General features: G+C 35.9%; 1 protein-coding gene and 1 pseudogene across 1 annotated transcript; both read left to right on the top strand.

Moving 5' to 3' along the window:
* The first annotated feature begins 4,826 nt into the window (after nucleotides 1-4,826).
* LOC143572896 (uncharacterized) lies at nucleotides 4,827-5,315 on the top strand. The gene is made up of 2 exons (XM_077057929.1): nucleotides 4,827-4,901; nucleotides 4,986-5,315. Exons 1-2 carry the CDS (start codon nucleotides 4,827-4,829, stop codon nucleotides 5,313-5,315), a joined length of 405 nt encoding a protein of 134 aa, XP_076914044.1.
* A 12,203-nt stretch (nucleotides 5,316-17,518) lies between these two features.
* LOC143572895 (secreted RxLR effector protein 161 pseudogene) lies at nucleotides 17,519-18,586 on the top strand (annotated as a pseudogene).
* The last annotated feature ends 784 nt before the right edge of the window (nucleotides 18,587-19,370 follow it).

The following is a 19,370-nucleotide window of genomic DNA, read 5'->3' as shown; positions in this document are numbered from 1 at the left end:
TCAACGATTGTTGGTCCAATGGTAACGGCCTGGTCGGGGTATTTGCCATTGAAGGCCCATTTTTCCGGTTCGGTGATGGTTGGTTTGGCCATTTTTGGTTTGGGTTTAGATGAGACAGATGCGATGCATACCTGGGGAATGCCAGTGATCATCGCTACACCCTCAGCTGTTGGCCATCCCATCATGCCGTGGACTGAAGATACCACGGCGTTGAATCTTGCCATCCCGTCTCTTCCGAATAGGATGTCGTACGTGTGGTGTGGCTTTCTCATCACGACAAAATCCACGTCCTCTGTGCGTGAATGATTCCCATCGGTAAGAGTAACGGGGAAAGATAGGATACCCAGGGGGGTTTCTGTGCTGCCATCAAACCCTTCCATTGAAGCGTAGACCGTTTCCAAGCGTTCTTTGTCTTCATCATCCAGCTTGTCAAAGAACTGCCTATACATCACTGTCGACGAAGCGCCGTTGTCAACAAGAGTGCTGGAAGTGATGTAATGCCCCAGCTGGCTTTTGATGACGATGGGGCCTTCTTTGCTGGGGCCTCCTGGCACTCGCGGGAAGCGCACCTCAGCTTCCTTCCACGCGCATGGTTCTGTCGCTCGTCTTTTTCTTCCTGCGACTTTGCCATGAACCATGTTGATGCTGATGTCGACGGGCTTTCGTCCGTTACCTCTGTACCGGTTGTCATTTCTTCCTCCCTTCCTGATTGATGCCACGAGATGTGCAAGTCTTCCATCCTTCACAAATGTCTCAACAATATCCTTCAGGGATGTGCACTCTTCAGTACCATGACCCTTTGTCCCGTGGAAATCACAGGATTTGCTTTGATCCGCATTAGGTTTCTGCCGGATCAATGGGGCTTTTGGCCATGGCAATTTTTCTGTGGCAAATATCTCCGTGACGCTCTTGGTGAGTGACGTCCACCGGTGTTTTCGGTTTGAAGGGTGTGTGTTGTCCCTTCCGCCAACAAGAGGGCGAGAGCTGGATGAGGTGTCAAAGTTTACCCTTGACTGCCAAATACCTAGCCGCCTCTTTTTATTCTGCCGGGCGGTCCTAACGTTGTTCTCCCTTGTCCTCTGCGTGTAGAGGTGAGTACTCTGGGGAAGATCTCTTCCCAGCTGCTTCTCTGTCTCGGCAAAGCGCTTGGCTGCCGTCATGATGGCATCCCATGTGGATGGCATGCCGTCCTTACCCGTTAATGTGCGGATAAGCTCTGGGTACTCGGCGCCCTGGATGAAAGCGGCGCGAACGAGATCTTCACTTACGTTGCCCAGACTCAGTTTCTTGGAGTTGAAGCGGGTGATGAAGTCTAGTAAAGATTCATCCTCCTCTCTCACGCAGTTGAGGATCGTCCACTGCTCTTCAGTATACTTCCTCTGCTGGCTGAAGTGCTGGCTGAACTTATTCTGAAAATACGCCCAGTCATATATGTGGTGGACCGGTAAACGATCGAACCATGCCTTGGCTGCTCCGACCAGAGTCATCTGGAACATGTAACACCACGTGGGCTCCGTTCAGTTACTGACGGTAGCCCCTGCAATGAACCTGTTCAAATGGTCGTCTGGGTCGGATAGACCATCATAAGTGCCAATGTTGGACATTTGTTTGGCACTTCTCGGGGCAATTGCTTCCGCAATGTCCCTTGCAAATTTTGACTTTCCTGCATTCGTAGCAGTTGGTCTGAAGGTTTTGGAGAAGTCACGCGGGTTTTTCTCCGCGTTTGTTGGTTTAAAGGCTTCCCCAAAATTCCTTTTTGGCTGGGGGTCCGTTTCCTTACGCTTCCCTTTCGCCATATGGCGAGGGTTTGCGTCGGTGTCGGACTCCCTCTCGTCGTCTGAGTACTCGCCCTCGCTGTTCATAATGAGGTGTTGGCGAGTACTGCCGAATTCGTCAGCCTGTTGAACTGAACGCAAGCGTTCGTCCAATTCAGCTTGGAACTCTTTCTGACGTGCTTCGGCCCACGCCTTCACTTGATCTAGTGTTTGGCGAGGGACCCTCGTTCGTTTTTCCAGCTGGGTATCGGTGAACCCCAGTGGAATATTTACTCCACTTGCCCCGGCTTGGGTAGTCGGGGTAGTGTTCGTAAGGATTGTATAACCGCCGGTGTTCCCCCCAGTTGCTGGGGTTGTTACCGGGGTTTCTTGGTCGGTTACTGGCCTTTGGACCGGAGTAACGTTAACCATTTCTTCAGAAAATTCGAAAAAACTAAATTAGTTCTAGCTTTTATGCACGGATGGCGCCAATGAAGAAACACTAAGTGACCCGGTGCAGATTATAGATAATCTGGGGGTTAAGTAATGTTTCCCACGAGAATGAGGTCCAACAGAGACGGTTGTTCTTCAGGGGACCTGCAAAACAAACACCGTAAGCTCGTCACTGAGAAGGGGGGGTTCCTCCTTGTGACCACCCTCCGGCGTGAGAATCAGACTAGGTTGCTCTGAATATAAGTGTATATTGAGAGATTGCTAGATAACAGGATAGCAGATGGATCTTACCATTCCAAGATGTTGGAGTATTTATAGCCGAAGGTAGGTTTCCTAGAAGATACAGCCGGCTGAATAGTATTCCTGTTCTACCAACAGTGGACTATGCACAGGCCATACTGGTTGGTGGATAGGTTACGGCCAACAGTAACTATGTCGGCTGCACTATTCCTCCAACTGTAGATTATGCACGTCCTACCTACTGTGGATTATACGCAGGCCATGCTGGTTGGTGAATAGGTTACGGCCAACAGTAACACTATTTCACCAACTGTAGGCTGCGCACGCCCTGCAGTAAGGGTTGGTGAGTAGGCAGCGGCTAATAGTGAAACAGTACTAGAGGGTGCTCCTACTCGTACTGTTGTCGGTGAGCTGTCACCCTGTGATTGGCTCATGGGCTGTTCTGATCAGATTGTCTGTCCTATCCATTCCTTGGTAGGTATAGTACAGATCTTTCAGAATCATACGGACTGGCTCACTTTGGCGGGATTGTTCCCGCCTTGCTCATTCCTTCATGTGACTACTGAAGTATCTATTGTCTTGTGCGTGTAGCCCTGCTGTCTGCGGGTAGCCTTCCCTGATGGCTTGTATCCGCAACTGCGGGAACAGGCGGGGTACTTCACCATTGGGAGGCTTTCCCTGCGTGTACAGCTTGCGTACTGCGCGCAAGGTTCTATGAGCATGGTGGGTCCTGCGGAAGCAGATGGCCTTTGCGCAGACGTCCCTGTTCAAGGTGAGTCTTGCGGGACCAACTGGGCTCTGCTGGGACCTACCTCTTCAGTAACTCATAATCTAAAAAAAATGTGATGAGCGTTAAAACAATTATAATTCTTAAAATTTTCAAACCAAATGTAAATATACTTACTACATGAAGTACTTTTTTGTATGAAAAAGTGTACTTAACTCTATTTTGGAAGTTTCAATAAAATAAATACATTATTTTGTCAATTTATAAACTCTAAGTAGGAAATAATTGATTATAAAGAAAATATCACAAGATAATTACCACATTTTGTTATCATTCTATTTAAATCATTTAATTTAATCAATTATAAAAAGTTTAAAACAAAGTGAATTTACAGTTTAAAAAACAGTTAAGTGGGTTTATTTTAAAACAATATCAAAACTTATTGATTTTTATAACATTTAATAGTAATAAATTTATGTGATTTTTTAATTTTAAAAAGAATTTTATTGAGAGAATTATAAAAATTATTTGGTATTTGATGATTTATCCCATAATATAATATAATATAATAAATTGGTTATAATATGAACCGTTGTGAAAGAAGGACTTTCAAAGATTCGTTTGAAAGGAGAAAAGCAATTTACAATCACGCCCATCCGCTTTTCTCTCTCTTTAGTTTTTGTCTCTCTTTTCCTCCTTTCGCTTTCTTCCTGCCTCTTTCATTTCTACACTATGATCAAAAGTAAATAATTATATTTTTTAACTCTTTTTCAAGTATATATTTTCAAAAATAACAAACAAGCAGGATAACTAATAAATTATATACCATTCGCTTTCATCGCCACACCCTTAGTTTGGCAAATAGCTTTCGGTGTTTCTAGTACCCAATTGTCAAGTGTGACGGTACGAATGATTAGGTGGCATCTCAACGTTCGCCTTTAGTAACCTAAATAAAAAATAAATACTCGGTTATCTATTTCTTTTCATTAACGGTTTCTATGTTTTTTATTAGGGTCCTGCTAATAACACACCCTTCTTCAATATTCATACACCCTCTATACGACTCGTATAGCTTATACGAGTCGTATAGATATCCGTACACTGACAACTACCAGTTTTCTGAAAAAGGTGTTTGACCAAATTACTATACGAGTCGTATGGCTTATACGAGACATTGCTTGTATCCATACGAGTAGTATAGCCTATACTGCTCGTATAATCCTCATACACCCTCTTTACGACTAGTATAGCCTATATGAGTCGTTTTGGAACACCACACACCCTTCTCAGACCGTACATACCAGCTTTTCACAGCTTTTTAGATAATGTTTGATTAGACTTAAATCTTATACGAGTAGTATAGTCAATACGACTCGTTAATTCAGTGTACCATGTCTAGGAAGACCCGTGAATGACTAGTTTTATACAAGTAGTATAGTTTATACGAGTCGTACAGGCAGGGTAATTATTTGACACGATATAATATTCGGTAAATTATTTGACGCGAAACAAAATTCCACCATTAATTATATGACACGACATAATACTCTAACCAATCAAATATATATAGAGCTTATTTTCACTGCGTAGTATTCTAACGTATCATAAAATTTAATAATAAAAAAATGAGTTAGATATGTCATTTTATGATAATGACAATCAAGATGATTGTGTTGGTGAAACTTCTGAGTAGTTCCGACAATGTCTCACCATTTTCAACCAACAAGGTATAAAATAATTTTATAAATTATGTTTCTATTATTTTATATTTGACGATATTGTTTTTATCAGAGTGTTAAATTTGTTTTCAGTTGTTTCCGTCTGTCGACGAACTTAAGGACTGGGCGAAAACAATAGGTCGTGAAGTTGGTGTTGTCGTTGTAACCCAACAGTCGAAGACAAACGCTGGTGGAGAAGTTGTTAAAGTTTGGCTAATGTGTGATCATGGCAGGTCATACAATTGTACTGCGACAGTTAGGCGTTCTGGTACAATTAAAACCGGTTGCAATTTTAGCTTAATTGGCAACTATTTGCGACAATACAATGGTTGGAGGTTGCGAGTGGTTGATGATACACACAACCATGAACTCGTTCAACATTTCGAGGGTCATGCGTACGTAGGCAGACTTAATCCTGGTTAAAAGGTTATGGTACATGATATGTATCGAAACCGAGTGTAAGGCCCCTAACCCGGTAGCCCTACTTTAGCGTCGGATTTACTCATAAAAACAGTTCTTACAAATCAGAGTAATTAAAACTTTCGCGGAATATAAAAAATTTCATAAAACATTACAACAATCCAAAACTTGCCTTAATTAAACATTCTTGTCTTTCAAATCAAACATCAATTAACATTAAAACATCTTGAGTCTTCAGATGCCAGTCTCCTACTCGCCCACCATGTGCCCGCTCAAGCTAGCTGTCTCATTCTACTCACCTGCGTGCATACTAAAAGTCAGCTACGCTGAGTGAGTTCTAGTTAATAGGACGCCATACCATACACACACATACATACATGTCCAATGATACATATCCATACTTAATCCGTTACCCTACTACCATACATACATACATACATATCTACAATCACTAACCTCAGTCTACCAAGAGTACGTTCATAGTCCGCCGTCTATACCTGTACTCAAGATCGTGAACACGTAAAAGGTCCGCAGTCCTTACCTATGTTCACCATTTATGGTACGTGCAAGGTCCGCAGTCCTTCCCTATACCATCCTACATCCACAACACGTACAAGGTCCACAGTCCTTCCCTATGTTGCAACTTAAACCATAGCACGTACGAAGTCCGCAGTCCTCCCCTATGCTACCACAATACAAATACAGCACGTATAAGGTCCACAGTCATTTCCTATGCTGATGCCTATCTATAATACGTATAAGGTCCGCAGTCCTTAACTACGTTGTCGTCTATTATCTGTAACACGTATAAGGCCCACCGTCCTTATCTACGTTCACATCTATCATCAATATCACGTATAAGGCCCGCAGTCCTTAACTACGCCCTCACCTACCAAGTCTATGTCCAACAGAAGCTAGAGGGATTTGCCATCCTAACTTACTATGTCGACGTAGAACTCATATACCATTCGTGTACCTGTATACACATACTTCATATATACAATAATTACATTATAGCATAAGAACACTCTAGGCGTTCTTCACCTCATTCATTTATCGTACTTCTTGTCGGTCCGTGCAATATCCAAAGATCGTTCACTCCCCGACAAGCATTCATTCATAACGATCATACATCATCCATTTATAACATTCATATCTTTATTATTTTTTTTCTATTTTTTTCAAATGATATCTTTCATTAAACAAATCAAAACTAGCAAGGAGCTAAAGCAAACAACATATCAAAATGTAAAGTTGCATCAATCATTTCAAAGTAATATTTAAGTGTGGACTTATTTTTTATCCAAAGGAGCGCTAAAGATTTATTGTGTTCCACCACTTTAGACTCCTATATAACTTTGTTTTCATATATTGCAGCATTTATCGTCTTCCAAATGTACCAACACGCTGTCATGACTCATGACCATTCCATGTAGCACTTTTTTTCTTTTTATTACGAAGTTGTGTTCTTTATGAAGAATAAGTAAATCTCGAACCGAAAAGACAAATATGAAAATAATTACACCAAGTATTTATAAAATGCCCACCTGATTGGCAAAAGGACAAGAGGTAAGCAAGTGGTTTTGACACTTACAAAATAACCTAATGATAATACTAAAATCACCAACACAAATTACCACTTTTTTAAAAAATGACCAGTTTTGACCGACTCACTTTACTTAGAACATGTTATGACCAAACCTACAATGATCATGTTATCTTACCGACCCAGCCAGCCCGATTAACCAAATATAATAATCATGATAATACACTCAATTTTGTATTTTTGTGGTTAAATGTAAGGATACGTGTTGTGTGTGAAATCATAACCAAGATTCATCATATCATATTCCGCCACATAACGCTAACTGGACCTAACCCTTCACCCCTTGTCCATCGCGCCGCCACCGTTCACTTGATCCTGTTGTGGTCGACTAGCCATTCGCGCCCCTATCCCTTCACTTAATTGCCTATCACGGCCGCTTGCCGGACAACGCTTGCCCATCGCACGACTGTTCGCTAGACGTCTGTTGCGGTGTTCCCAAGTGACGTGGCTCAATGTTGTAGTATACTAGCGATTATTTAGCGAGTGATACTGTTGCATATTTGGTCACGTAAAGTTGCAAACAGTTAATTATAAACTCCTGATTTTACCATCATCTTCATTTAGTATAAATATGACATAACACTATGTTCTGCCAATGACTATATTTACATTTTGTACAAATTATGTAGAATAACAAAATCAAAACAAATGAATTTAAAAACTAAAATAATGATATTCTTTTTTCTTGAAATATATCATAAGTGTAAAAGAATAAGTTTTTTTGGTTATGGTGTAATATGAAAGAAGTGGAGATTCTTGTGGTCAGTTTTTGAAATATGCAGGAGACATGGTCTGAGAGAGCATAGGAGATATTGCATCTCATGTTTTCATTCAATCACTGACGTCCCCAGCTTTTTCTTTTTTCTATTCCTTACAATTATTTGTAAATTCAAATATTTATGTTTTGTGTTTGTTATTTTAAACATAAGTTTAAAATATTTTATCGGCTGTCATCATCAGTTACGAATTTAAAATAAAAGTTAAAAGGTAGTGTGATAAAAAGAAATTTGTTCATGAATAGCCTATACAAAAAATGAAAACAAAAATATACGCTATATACTTCGCCAATAAAGTTGAGGGGTAGCATAGCTACTACTCAACCTATGCTAGATCCGCTTATGTTACTTCGATATTTGTGTAACTATAAAGCTATATTTAGGGGGTATTTGGGATTACTTATTTCATCAACTTATAACTTATAAACTTTTTGAAAAGTTAACAATGTGTATAAGGTGTTAGCAAACCATAAGGCCTTGTGGATTTTAACTTATGGAGAAGCAAAATAAAGGGATTTTGAAAAGTTAGGAATTTGTAATTTATTAACTTAATGAGTTTGATTTACCTATTACACACCTCTAACCCTCAAAACATATAACACTCTTTTTTAAAAAAAGTGTCATTTTTAAATTATTTTGGGTTTCCCGAACACAAAAGCTAATCCAAACATTTTTAAAAAAAATTATTTTAAAAAGTTCATAAGTTAATAAGTCATTATAACAAAAAAGTCTTTTCTCTCTTAAATAAGCAATCCCAAACACACCCTTACTTGCTTACGAGCGTTCCCAGTAAATCTCTTATTTCTATGTCTATAATTGCACTAAAAACCACTATATGTTATCTTTTTTTCTTATTAAATAACATTTTTTATGCTTTTATCATTATTATTTTTTCTCTTATTCACTACCAACCATTTACAAAAAGAGTTAAAAAGTTATATAGTGTGAATAATATTTCTTCAAATTTACTAATAATTAGTAACTTTTCTTTCATTTTCGCTGACAACCACTCACAACTACTGCATAAAATAAATATAACATATTCACATATATATAGAGAAATTGTTGTGAATGTTCTCTTATACGCTGACAACCACTCACAACATATGTATATTAATGAACTAAAAAAAATAATTATTGTTTATAGTTATTTATTCAAAAACACGCTAACCCTAAAATCACAACTACGCGATCGGTTCATCTTCCACCGCCTCTACCATCCCGTCAAAGTCCACTGTCCACCGCCGCGACCATCGTTTATCGTCGTGAGCACTGTCCTCTTCCGCCACGACCATCGATCGTTGTTCACAGGTCAGCTGATTAATTTCCCATTGAAATTAAAATTGTTGAACCTAATTGATCAATTAACCTTGAAATTGATCCAATTAATCATCAACTTAAAGCTTCAATTGATCAATTTTGAGTTTTGAGTGATTGGTTTTAACCTTGAATGTATCATGATTTAAGGCTGAACGTTTTAGGTTTTATGCCTGAACGTTTTAGTGTCTAAGCCTGAACATTTTAGATTTTGGAATTTGGCTTGAACGTTTTTGTTTTTAAACATTGAACCTATTTCTCGTACGTAATGTACGTTAAGCGATTCTTGTATGTTAACTCAACCATGTGTGTTTGTGTGTGTGTGTGCATTAGCTTTAGAGCTCGTGCAACACACGAGATAATATAAATAATTAAGTTACAAATAAAGCAATACATAATGTATATAGACAAAATTATTACATCTATGCTTGAATCATTGTATATAAATTGATTTTATTTATATCACAAAATGATTTTTTCCAAAAAAAACGAGTTTAATAAAAAAAAATAATGCACGTGCAAAAACATACCAAAGAACATTCCATCTATTGAAAATTTATTATTAGTATCATATATGTATAATTGAAAGAAATTTAGTTATGAATCAATTTCGGATAATACTTCTCATATAATAATAGTTTTGAGTTACACCATAAAAAATATTTTGATAAGTTTGAGAGGCTTCTCGGCTTTGTCAATTGACAAAAAAAAATAACATGTTAACCCATTCAATTTTGTGAATGTTTTGCTTCACTTGAGCATAATTTTGTACGACATGTTTCACAAACAAAATTATAATCACTATTTAAGGAAAAATTAATGTTGTCACAAATGTCTCTAATATGATAAAAGTTATAAACATTGATAGGCCTGGAGGTGGCATGTTGGAAGTGTTTGTCATTTTTTCTTAATTTTAATAGTTATGGGAAAAATACTCAATGTGCAAATACTCGAATCTTTTGACTATATTAAAAAATGGTCTTAAAAAATAAATTTGAAATCCAATCACATTTAAAATTCTATCTGGTTTATATTTTCAAGTCAAAATTTTGAACCCGAAACAAGTTTTATGAGAAATCTATTTGCATTATCAAATTTTTTAAAATATTCAGATTACCCCCTTTTCACCCATAACAAATTTGAGACAAATATAGTTAATTTGTACCAAACGATATATTTACCAACTTTTAATTCGTAAAAATCAAATTTAAGTTCCATAAAAATCCGAAGTCATCCTTGATAAAAAAACCCAATAAACTAAATATAATAAACTTTATTATATTTGAAATTGATTAATATCCTTACAATTTAACACATATATGTATAGTTACTAAATTAACCAAAAAACTAAATAAATAGATTTAAATCATATATTTATAATTTAGAAATTTATATGACAATGTACAAAAAAACCAATAGATAAATGGATTTATTTTTGAAAAATAGATTAACTTTTAAGCATATATTTATAATTTAATGATTAGAAAAGTTACTTCGTAAATTGAAAGCACATTAAAGTTTTTTTTGTTTTTTTTTATTTACAATCTTCAATAATATACATAGTATAATATGTTAATAATAACATTTAAAATAATATTTTTTTCAATATTTAACAAACACGGTTTGTTGTTGATTTTTGGATTTCACAAAGTATGTTGTGAAATATATTCTAACAATATTAGTAGTGTAATATGTAAATATTTTAAAGGTATAATATAATAAAAAGAGTTTAAAAAAAATGAATAATTTAATTATGTTATAGATATTATATAAATGGAGTGTAAAAGGAAAGTAAATAATTATTGATCAATGATATATATTAGTTTTGGAGGAAAAAATTGTAAGAATTAACTAAAAACCATATGGCTACAATTATTTTTACTTTATTGGAATAGTGGGGTGTGTGTGTGTGACCCTATAGGGTTAAGATAAAATAAAAACCCATTTGAGCTAAGAAAACACTATAAATTCATTCCTAAGTCTTAACCACAAGTTTTTAATTAAAGTTTGAATTTTGTGGTCCATAATTATAATTAATAAAAAATGAAAAGGTAAATTTAACTTTTATCTCTTCAGATAAATGTGCTTAAAAGTTAAAAAAATATTAAAAAAATCACAAAACATTTTTTAATTATATTTCGATGTATTGTATTAAATGTAACAACATATATTACATATGTTAAAAAACGATCTTTAATATGGTTTTCACGGGGTTTCACAACTCAAATGAGTTTTCATTTTATACATACCCGGGGCCTATATATATATGGGAAATTTAACGTACAAATTAAATTAACGTGCTAATTGTGAGTATCAAGTAGTGTAATTATACTATGTTGTATATATAATTACATTACTTGTACTCACAATTAGCACGCTAATTTAATTTGTAGTTGATTCAAACCCTATATATATATATATATTGTTTTAGTTAGTGATGGAAAGGGAATCATTGTAGACATGAGACATGCACATTTTAATATCCTAATAAGTTTTATGAATGCAATTATATCAAATTATAATGTTTCTATGCTAATTACTTGTCATAATTACAAAAAACATGTGCACATATTAAAAGGCATGTTTCATTGCTCCATAATAATTATTTTGTGATAAGAATGATTAACCATCAATCAAATGTGAGTTAAATGCACAAAAAGTAAAATAAAAATAAAAATAAAAAAATCACACACACACACATATGAATCAATCTCAAAGTTGATTACCATGAAGTCTTATTCCAATAACAATTGTCTTAATAATCATGAAACTTATGTTGTTTTACTAGACTGCTATACCAAAATTTAATTTTCGTAATGAAAAGAGAAAAAATATATATATTTATGAAAGTAAAAGGATGAAAGAGTGTCCCACCATTTGTGGAGAATGAATGTAGGAAGACAAAGCAATTGGGACCCTTTTGCCCCACAAATATTTGACACATAAAAATACAAGACTTTACTAAAGAGAAAATAAGAGCATGAGAGAATTATATGGACCCACCCACCATGGGTTATATGCAAAACAACACCAAGATTGGACCAACATGCCTACAAACATGAATTGCCTCCCCTGTCTTAGTTTAGGAACAAATATTGGTCTAAGATTTGGTTTGTATTCATTCAGATAAACCACATACGTTCATCGTTGCTTTCCTTGTTGAATATTTTGTTTTTAAGGTTTGGTTTGTGTTTACTTGAGTTACTAGTTTGAGCCTAAATGTAATGAAGTTCGCTGTTCAATAAAGGAAAAGGAAAGAATCTTGATGTTATAAGTTACTTGTAGTGATCTTTGATTTTTAATTAAAAAAAATATGTTATATTTAAGCCTAATTTTTTTTATTTTTTTTTGAATGGCCAACTAAGTAACGCCGGGTACCCCGTACGCGGCCCCCATTGGCTAAAGGTAGCCCGAGCCGGCCACTAGTCCGGACGGACGGATACATATGTGACACAACCTAAATATAATCGTTGATTTTTAATAGAAAAGATGTAATTCTATTTTCAATTCATACATGATATACCTTGATATATAAAAATGTCACGTCACTTAAACGGTGATTTATAAATGTCAGCTATTTTTAGTTTCCATCCAAACATCATAGATAACAATGTATATTTATCGAAATTTTATATTACATATTTACCATCCTCCAAATGATCAGTGCACTCATCATTTGTGTTCGTTTTCTAAGTTTTAACGTGTTATAGTTTCTTTATTAACAAGCTTTAAGAATAAATATATGGATATGTATACTTATGTATGGCCTACATGATCATTTATATTATAATAGATCAAAGTTAATTAAATTATAACTTATAATTATGTTAGCTAGGTAATTGTTGATGGACCAAATTACACTTTCTTGCTAACCAAGGGTTTCCCCTTGGATGTATATAAATATGGAGAGACTAATTAACATCACATAACTTAACCCTAAACCCTCACATCAGATTTCGTGAGCCTCTCTCCCTCTCTATTATTCGGTTTCTCAAGAACCCTAATCCCCATCGCTAATATACATCCTAAAGGGGAACCCGACCAAGCTGACTGTCATGTCGTCTGGATCGTACTCATCAGCCGTGGCCACCCTCTCTGCTGTGACAGGTATGTTTTAATTGTAGGTTTATCATAACATCCATGTTTTCTATTATATACATGAAGAACTGATCAACATGTGGTATCAGAGCGATGTTGATTAATCAGTTCTTCATGTCTTCCTTTAACTCAGGATCTAAATCGGAAGACATGGACTAAAACTTGATAAACCCTAACAGTTTTCGGTTTTCATTAGTTCGTATTATTTATTTATCGTTTTGATTAAAATCCGAAAACTGATAACAGTTTTTCGTTTTTTTTTCTTATTAATTCGTTTTATTGTATTAACTTTATTAAAATCGCGAATGATGGAAACCCTAACAATTTTTCGGTTTTAAAAATCGCATCTAATATAAACTAATTAATAGTTTTTTCGAAATCCGATAAATTAATGATTATTCATGTTCATAACAGTTTTCGAAAATCTGGTATAATCTGGTTCAATATCTGGATTGTTATAATATTTTACTAAATTTTGATTAAGATTTAGACCAAGATATTTCGAATTTTGTAAACTTAATAAAGGAATTACTTTGAAAATAATCAAATCTTGGATAAACAAACAATCCCTAAAGAATTCAGATTAATCATTATTAACTGTTCATAAACTTATGGGTGTATGTGTTTACGGCTAAAACAGTTTCCGAAAACACTAAAACCAGAAAACTAATTTCCCGAGACAAATAAAAGCTTAACTTGAATGAATGATGATGTACACTTGTGCCCAAAGGTGATGTGATACATCTAACATATCATTCAAGTCTAAATACAAGCTATGTTAGTTTAGCTTAAACATGATTTTAATATATCACTTCTGCCCAAAGCTGATGCGATACATTTATATAAAAGCAAAACTAACTCGCATAATTAAAATGGTTGTTTCACTTCTGCCCAAAGGTGATGTGTTACAATTGTTTTGCACATATACTTAAGTAAAATTTAATTCTGCCAAAAGGTGATTTATCTTTTATTTAAGTAGAATTTTATTAATTACATTAATCTATTATTTTGATGTTAATAATAGATATTTATTATCACAGCTTCATAATTTAAATGGTTCTTTTTTATGCCTGCATTAGTCTAAGTTGCCCCTAGTTCACTCTAAGTTTCTTCTAGTTTAGTATCTTAACATTCTCATATAAATTCCAATAACAGCTCCAAATGGTGGAATCACATCATTAACTGGAGATAACTTTGCTGCCTGGAAGGACTCTCTTATGCTTAATCTCGCCTTCCTAGATTTCGACTTTGCTCTAAACGAGGATGAACCTCCAGCACTAACCACTGAAAGCACCCCTGCTCAGCACTTATTGTTCGAAAAATGGAAGAGATGTAACCGCATGTCTCTAATGCTTATGAAAAACTCCATTAGCATGCCCATAAGAGGATCCATTTCGGACTCTGACAATGCTAAAACCTATCTGGCTTCTGTGGAGGAACAATTCAAGGGAACGTCTAAGGCGCATGATAGTACTCTTATTCTCAAACTGGTGACTACTAACTACGATGGAAGGAGTGGCATTCGTGGGCACATTATGATGATGAACGACATGGCCCATAAACTGAAGGGATTAGACATGGAGATCAGCGACGGTTTTCTGGTACACTTCATCATGACCTCTCTTCCACCTGCCTATGAAGCTTTCAAAATCAATTACAACACCCAGAAGGACAAATGGTCCATGAGTGAGCTGATTGCTATGTGCGTGCAAGAGGAAGAGCGTATGAAGATGGACAAACCTGAAGTTGCTTACCTTGCCACCAGTTCCAAGAAGAGGAAGAACACTAATCCAAGAAAGGAGTTTGCTAAAGTTCAGAAAAATAATACAGGTGCCTCAACCAGCTCTCAGAACTCCACTGGAAAGCCCTTCTGCAAGTTCTGTAAGAAGTACATTCATAAGCAGAAGGACTGTTCAGACTTTAAGGAGTGGCTGGCTAAGAAAGGTAATGATCTCTTTAAGATACTTGAGTCCTATAATTTAACTGTTCATGCTAATACATGGTGGTTTGATTCTGGTTCTATGGTTCATGTAACCAATTCTACTCAGGGATTCCTTTCAATCCGGAAGCTGGAAAGAAACCAAAGAACACTAAGACTGGGGAATGATAAAGAACTTGAAGTCAAGGCAGTGGGAACTTTACAATTAATAATGAAAACTGGTTTATGTATTAAACTTTATAATACCTTATATATTCCTGAGATTACTCGGAATCTTGTATCAGGACCAAAGTTAGACATGGACGGTTTTGATGTTTCTCATGGTCGTGGCAAACTTACTATTTCTTTAAATTCTCAAGTGTTTGGTTATGGCTTTTTGGATGGTGGTCTTTATAGATTAGAACTGGATGATAATTTTTCTAAATCTTTGTTGTCATATAATATTAATGAATCACTCACAAGGATTAAAGAGAAACGAGACTTAGAGACTTCTTCTATGTTGTGGCATCAACGTTTAGGCCACATCTCACGAGACCGGTTAGCTCGCCTCGTGAAGAATGAAGTCTTACCACATCTCGATTTCACCGATTTTGGAACATGTGTCAAATGTCTTAAAGGCAAAATGACATCAGCAAATAAGAAAGGCGCCACTAGGAGCTCTAATTTATTAGAACTCATTCATACTGATATTAGTGGTCCTTACCCCATTGCTGGCATAACTGGACATACTTCATTTATCACTTTCATTGATGATTATTCCCGATATATGTACTTGTATCTCATTAAAGAAAAATCTGAATCTGTAACAACTTTTAAAGATTATAAAACTGAAGTTGAAAAACAATTAGATCGTCAAATAAAAGTTGTCAGATCAGATAGAGGAGGTGAATATTATGGAAGACATACTGATGTGGGTCAGGCCCCTGGTCCATTTTATGAGTTTTGTAAGGGCCATGGGATCGTGAACCAATATAACATGCCAGGTATTCCTCAGCAAAATGGTGTCGCTGAACGGAGAAATCGAACCCTTATGGATATGGTACGCAGTATGTTAGCCAACACTAATTTGCCTCTATTTCTCTGGACTGAAGCCTTAAAAGCAACCGTTCATATACTCAATAGTGTTCCTTCTAAGTCTGTCCCTAAAACAACTTATGAACTTTGGATGAAGGAAACCGAGTCTTAATTATATGAAAGTATGGGGCTGTATTGCTGAAGCAAAACTTTATAACCCTTTCCTAAAAAAACTTGACCCTAAAACTGTTACCTGCTTCTTTATCGGGTATCCTGAAAATTCAAAGGGTTATCGTTTCTACTGTCCTTCCCATGTCACTCGTATTGTAGAAACCAAGCGTGTCGTGTTCCTAGAGGATTACAAAATCAGTGGGAGCAGTACTAACCCTTATGAAGAAATGCAAGAAATACAAGATGCGGGGGGAGACTCGTCGATTATTGTAACTCCGGCTATTCCTCTTGTACCCCATGCAATTGAACCTTCTGCACCACCTTCTCCATACTCAGAACCCGTTATCACAGAAAATGAAGGCACATCAAACACTCAAAACCAAGACAATGCTGAACCCGCTAATCAACTCAGGAGGTCATCTAGGTCTAGAAGACCTACTAACTTTGATGATTATGTCACCTACCTGACTGAAGCTGACGCCGGAAAGCTTAATGATCCTATCTTTTATAATGAAGCCATGAGCAATGATCAGTCTTCTGAATGGAATAAAGCAATGATTGATGAGCTTGATTCCATGAGGAAAAATGACGTTTGGGATTTGGTTGAATTGCCCAACGGTGTCAAACCCGTAGGATGTAAATGGGTGTTCAAAACAAAACTTGATCCGAATGGGAACGTTGAACGCTATAAAGCGAGATTGGTTGCAAAGGGCTACACTCAGAAAGAGGGAATTGACTATCAAGAGACTTTTTTCACCTGTCTCTCGAAAAGATTCATTAAGGATCGTTATGGCCCTAGTAGCTCACTTTGATTAAGAGCTGCATCAGATGGACGTGAAAACCGCTTTCCTTAACGGCACTTTAGACAAAGAGTGTACATGAAGCAACCTGAAGGTTTTTAACCTGAAGGTCAAGAACATCTAGTCTGTAAGCTCAATAAGTCAATATATGGGTTGAAGCAAGCATCACGTCAATGGTACCTAAAGTTTGATGAAGTCATGAAGAAACAAGGTTTTGCAAAGAATCAAGTGGATCAATGCACCTACCTCAAAATGAGTGGGAGTAAGTTTACTATACTTGTCCTTTACGTAGATGATATTCTATTGGCAAGTAATAGTTTAGACATGTTGCATGAGTCGAAGCGATTACTCTCGCATAACTTCGACATGAAGGATCTCGGAGATGCTTCTTATGTTATTGGCATCGAATTCACCGAAACAGACACAGAGGAATCTTAGGATTATCTCAAAGGGCCTACATTGATCGTGTCCTTACTCGTTTCAAAATGCAACATTGTAACCCAACTGCAGCTCCTGTAGTTAAAGGAGACGTTTTCGGGGCATTCCAATGTTCGAAAACAAAGGTTGAAAAGGAGCAAATGAGATTGATACCTTATGCATCAGTAGTCGGGAGCCTTATGTATGCACAAGTTTGTACTCGCCCGGATATTGCTTATATTTCTGGAATGTTAGGCCGTTATCAGACTAATCTTGGCCTTGAACACTGGAAAGCAGCTAAGAAGGTGCTTCGATATCTTCAAAGGACGAAAGACTACAAACTGACTTATAGAAGAAGTGATAATTTAGAAGTGGTAGGTTATTCTGATTCTGACTTTGCTAAATGCAAAGATGACAAGAAGTCCACTTCGGGGTATATCTTTATGTCAGCAGGCGGGCCCATCTCATGGAGGAGTCATAAGCAACAGTTAAAGACTACTTCCACTATGTTGGCAGAATATATAGCTGTTTATAATGCTACCTGCTGTGGAATGTTGCTTAAAAATCTGATCTCCGGACTCAAATTAGTCAATTCTATTTCTAGACCATTGAAGCTTTATTGTGATAATTCAGCTGCCGTTAATTTCTCGAACAGTAACAGTTCGACTGGAGTTGGTTTATATCTTGATACAAAGTATTTGTTCATGCGTGAACGAGTTGAGGAAAATAAACTTTGTATTGAGTATATTAGTACACATAATATGCTAACGGATCCGATGACTAAACTTCTCCCACCTAAAGTTTTTGAAGAACATGTTGCTAATATGGGATTTACTGAAGACCTTATTTAATTGCATATTGTACTTATTTACATTTTATTTAATAACATTTCCTCAGTTTTGATTTTGTGTGTCTCTTAATATGTTCTGCATGCGTAATGACATATAGACAAATTATTATACAAATCAAATATTTGAAGGGCTTACTTATATAATTTTGATCATAACTACTTAGGTTTTAAACAAGGACTGCAGTATGATTAATGGGGTCTTGAGTTGATGTTCAATTCAATGACTGTATTTCTCTGCTCCAGTTTAAGTTTAAAGCTAAAATGAGTGTTAAAATCTGCAGACTAATCAAATGCTTATAATAAATGATTATTTGGCCAAGTGGGAGAATGTAAGAATAAATATATGTATATGTATATTTATGTATGGCATACATGATCATTTATATTATAATAGATCAAAGTTAATTAAATTATACCTTATAATTATGTTAGCTAGGTATTTGTTGATGGACCAAATTACCCTTTCTTGCTAACCAAGGGTTTCCCCTTGGATGTATATAAATATGGAGAGACTAATTAACATCACATAACTTAACCCTAAACCCTCACATCAGATTTCGTGAGCCTCTCTCCCTCTCTATTATTCGGTTTCTCAATAACCCTAATCCCCATCGCTAATATACATCCTAAAGGGGAACCCGACCAAGCTGACTGTCATGTCGTCTGGATCGTACTCATCAGATAATTCACCAACATAAGCTAAAAGTCATTCGAATTTGACAAACCAAGTGCTTGGACCACCCATCCAATACTTCGCATGTGTTCCGACGTATACTCTTGTTACATGTGTTAGAGTTATATTGATATTCATATTTTTAACATCATTCTATATTCGACATAAACTTAACATTGTATCTACATTTGTTATCCGGCTTACGGCTGTGCGTGATAGTCTTGATCACTCATTCTAATAAACAGTTTATATTTATCATGAGATCATTAATCGCCAACCCCTCATTTTGAGACCAAAAATTGGTTTTTAGAGCAAGTCGAATAACTTAATATCCAAATTTGCTCCTGTTTTATAAAGTAAAGCTATATTTCTACAATTGAATTTTCCAATTTTTTTT

Source organism: Bidens hawaiensis, unplaced genomic scaffold (assembly GCF_021521415.1).
Source record: "Bidens hawaiensis isolate Kalapana, Puna unplaced genomic scaffold, B.hawaiensis_p1.1 tig00026143_1, whole genome shotgun sequence".
In the NCBI taxonomy this organism is placed as follows: Eukaryota; Viridiplantae; Streptophyta; class Magnoliopsida; order Asterales; family Asteraceae; genus Bidens; species Bidens hawaiensis.
The sequence above is the reverse complement of the archived record's forward strand: the minus strand, read 5'-3'. Positions and strand labels throughout refer to the sequence as shown.